This window comes from Lontra canadensis, unplaced genomic scaffold (genome assembly GCF_010015895.1).
Source record: "Lontra canadensis isolate GAN:19392208 unplaced genomic scaffold, GSC_riverotter_1.0 scaffold31, whole genome shotgun sequence".
Taxonomy (NCBI): Eukaryota; Metazoa; Chordata; class Mammalia; order Carnivora; family Mustelidae; genus Lontra; species Lontra canadensis.
This window is the reverse complement of record NW_022631025.1, coordinates 1,505,164-1,508,704: the sequence shown is the minus strand read 5'-3', so window position 1 is coordinate 1,508,704 and position 3,541 is coordinate 1,505,164. Positions and strand designations below refer to the sequence as shown.

The window sequence follows — 3,541 nt, the reverse complement described above, 5'->3', positions numbered from 1 at the left end:
AAATGCAAACGAGCCGCGTGCGCCGGCCGCAATCTGCTCGCGCGTCCCAGCGCCCCGCGGCGCTCGGCTCCGGCGGGGAGGTCGGCTCGGACCCTCCAGCGCGGCGGGGTCGGGGCGCTGAGCGCGCGGGGAGGCCTCGCCGGCGCGCCGCGGCTCGTGCTGTCGCTGGACGGGGCGGCGGCGCCAGGCCTTCTGCGAGCCTGAAGCCCGCGCAGGGCGTTTTTACTTTGAGTTCCGGTTCAAAAGCAACAGTCTTACAACTTCCAATTAAAAGTAAAGAAGAAAATAGAAAGGTAGCAACAAAAATAAAGGCCCAAAGAAAAAAATCTCCAGTTTCCCCAAAGGGGCATTTCATAAATTGCAGCGTCTCTTAGCAAGCAAGGTGTTTTTTTTTTTTTTTAACTTTTTCCTTTTAAGGACTTAAAAAAAACAAAAAGGCGAGTGAAATCTGCAGGCTCCAGTCTGCCTGGTAACACCCCGACAAAAGCGGCAGATTTGAGGCATTGTCATCCCCCGCACCCCTCCCCACGTGGCCTTCTGGCACGAGCCGCGCGGCCGCCTCATTTGCATCAGAAAGCGGGCGCCGGCCAATGGGCGCGCAGCCTCGCGCCAGCTGGCGGCGCGGCGGCCGGGCCTATATAAGGGGGCGCGGCGCGCTGGGGCGCACTCGCTGGCCGTGGGCTCGCCGGGCTGCCTGGGCTCCGCGTCTCCGCCGCGTCGGCGCCGCTCGCTCCGCTCGTGGATAAGTAGCTGCTCCGCGACCGAACCATGACTCTGGAGGAAATCCGCGGCCAAGACACGGTTCCCGAGAGCACCGCCAGGTGGGTTGGCGCCGGGCGCCGGACGTCTCCGGGCGCGGGGAGCCTGTCCCTGTCCTGGCCGCGGCGGGACGGGCGGCCGCCTTCGGGGTCTGCCGGGATGGGGAGCCGCTGGGCGGGAGCTGGGCTCGGGAGGTGCGTCTCCGGAGCCGGGGCGCCGGGCAGGGGCGCCGGGGGGTGTGCTCGGGGCTGGGGATCCCGCCGCGCCTTCAGGCCGGTCCCGCTCACCGCGCTGGCTCCGTCCGCAGGATGCAGGGCGCCGGGAAGGCGCTGCACGAGCTGCTGCTGTCGGCGCAGCGCCAGGGCTGCCTCACCGCCGGCGTCTATGAGTCCGCCAAAGTCCTGAATGTGTGAGTGTGGACGCGGCCGCGGGTGGGGCGGTCGGGGGCGGCGGCGGCGGCGGCGGCGGGGGTGCCCCCACCCGGACTCGCCGCCCTGCCCTCACCACCCGGTTCCCGCCTGTGCAGGGACCCCGACAACGTGACCTTCTGCGTGCTGGCCGCCGACGCGGAGGACGAGGGCGACATCGCGCTGCAGATCCACTTCACGCTGATCCAGGCGTTCTGCTGCGAGAACGACATAGACATCGTGCGCGTGGGCGACGTGCAGCGGCTGGCGGCGATCGTGGGCGCCGGCGACGAGGCGGCTGTGCCTGGAGACCTGCACTGCATCCTCATTTCGGTGAGTGTCGCCGTCGTCCCGGCGTCGCCCTGGCGTCGCCCCGCCGCGACCAGAGGCCAGCCAGGCTGACCTCTGCGCTCTCCCCGCAGAACCCCAATGAGGACGCGTGGAAGGACCCCGCCTTGGAGAAGCTCAGCGTGTTCTGCGAGGAAAGCCGCAGCGTCAACGACTGGGTGCCCAGTATCACCCTCCCAGAGTGACAGCCCAGAGGGGGCCTTGGTCTGATCGACGTGGTGACGCCCTGGGGCGCCTAGCGCGCGGCTGGCTCTGTGGATGCGCCCTCGGAGGGCGCGGGACCGGAGTGCTGCGTGGAGAGCGGCGAGGAGGGGCGGCCCCCTGCAGGAGGGGCCCGGCGGCGGCGGGGGCGGGCTGGCCCCCAGCCCGGGACTCTGCGAGTGTGGGGAGCGGCTGCTTGCCCTGGGAGACCGGAGGCGGGCCGCTGGCCACGGGGCCGGGGAGGAGGGACCGGCCCGGCAGGCGTGACTCAGCAGGCTGCGCGCTGGACAGGAAGGAGGGGAAAGGCCAGGCGGGCGAAGCCTGGACTCCGACAGTTACAGGAGCTCTGACGGACTGAGCAGCCCTGCTCCGCTGTTTCCAGGCGGCGGGCGATGCTCCGCTTTCTAAAGGATTCAGTTTTTAGTATTTTTACAATAAACGTACCTGAAACAGACTTATTCTCTTTATTGAGGGGGCGTTCCCATCCGAGGGGGGAGGTGCTTTGCAGGGTTCCCGGTGACTGCTGAAGCCCCGGGACCAGACGGGAGGGCACCTGCTCGCTTTCCTGCCAGGCTGAATTCAGGCTCCCCTGGAGCGCTGGGGCAGGGGCGGGTGGAGGGGACACAGAACTTGAGTCCTGCTACTTTCCGGGGATTTTTAAACTTGCAGGACAGGAGCACGCTTGAGATAAGACATCAGCGCAGCAGCTCCAGGCTGACCCTCCAGCAGGATAACAGCAGCCTCTCCCTCCCCTCCCCCCCTGCCCCCCGCAGCCCCCTCCCTTCTGACAGCTGCTTATCAGAACAGCTTGCAGGAGGCAGGCAGGCCCTCCTGCACAATGAGCGGGACCTTCTGCAGGCGCAGCCCTTTGTGGTCCCCAAGGACGGTGGTGGCAGAACGCTCCCAGGAGTCTTTTCCTCTTACAGGCACGGGGCTGACGGCAATGTCCCCGTGGTGTTAATGCCATGTATGACACGATGACTGCATTTAAGTGTGAGTCATCATTTTGTCATGGCTGTGATAGGGCTGCAAAGAGCTGTGCAAAAACGGGAAGACGGCGTCCACACAAGTGGGGGGAGCGACTGTGAGCAGAACAAGCATCCTCCACCTGCTATGCCGAGGGCTCTTTGCCCACAGCTGGGTTCCGCGGGCTGCTGCTGTTCATAGCCCCATTTGCAGACTTACGGGAGTAAAAGAATTTAAGTCCTTCCCACAAAGACTTTCTTTGAGAAACATTGAGGGGGAAGTGTCCTGAGTGAGTCAATCTTCTTTATTAGGCCAGGATGTCTGGGCTGCGCCGTGCTTGGCCGGAACCCTGTCCAGCCAGGGACGGGCGTGTGGGGCTGGCCTGCTGGGAGCGGGCGGCCAGGCGGGCCAGGGAGCCTTCTGGGCAAAGGCGGGGTGCTGTGTTGTTTTTCTACCGAGTAAACTCTCCTGAATTACCAGCAGTCCCAGGTGGCTGATTCACCCTGTCGGGCTCCACTTTCTAAATTCTCTCCAAATCCTGGAAGCCGTCACAGGAGAACAGGACCGTAGGAGCTTAATTCTTCTTCCCAGAATGAAAGCATTCTGTTTCTCATATATCGACTCTGCAAGACATTTCCCCCTTGATTAGACGGAGGCCCAAGGAAAGAACTCAGCTGGGTTTGTGCCCGACTCTCATTAATATTTTACCTACTTGCTTCTTGGAGAGTTGACCTCTCTGCATCAGGGTGGTGTCCTGCGGGATGGGTGTCCACGCCAGTCAGGCTGCATCCTGGCAAATGACCATTTGCCACAGCACTCTATAGTAAACACAAATGAGGCAAAATTACTTTAGAACATGC

General features: G+C 63.6%; 1 protein-coding gene across 1 annotated transcript; it reads left to right on the top strand.

The window, feature by feature from the left end:
• The first annotated feature begins 652 nt into the window (after nt 1-652).
• GADD45G (growth arrest and DNA damage inducible gamma) lies at nt 653-2,169 on the top strand. Its single transcript, XM_032866416.1, has 4 exons — nt 653-821; nt 1,067-1,168; nt 1,286-1,499; nt 1,589-2,169. The coding sequence occupies exons 1-4, from the start codon at nt 769-771 to the stop codon at nt 1,697-1,699; spliced, it is 480 nt and encodes a 159-aa protein (XP_032722307.1). The 5' UTR covers nt 653-768; the 3' UTR covers nt 1,700-2,169.
• The last annotated feature ends 1,372 nt before the right edge of the window (nt 2,170-3,541 follow it).

Excerpts from the sequence above, each read along its gene's own strand:
- GADD45G (XM_032866416.1), top strand. The coding sequence starts at position 769 with ATGACTCTGGAGGAAATCCGCGGCCAAGACACGGTTCCCGAGAGCACC. Across the intron at positions 1,169-1,285 it reads TCCGCCAAAGTCCTGAATGT|GGACCCCGACAACGTGACCT; the intron begins GTGAGTGTGGAC and ends CCGCCTGTGCAG. Across the intron at positions 1,500-1,588 it reads TGCACTGCATCCTCATTTCG|AACCCCAATGAGGACGCGTG; the intron begins GTGAGTGTCGCC and ends CTCTCCCCGCAG.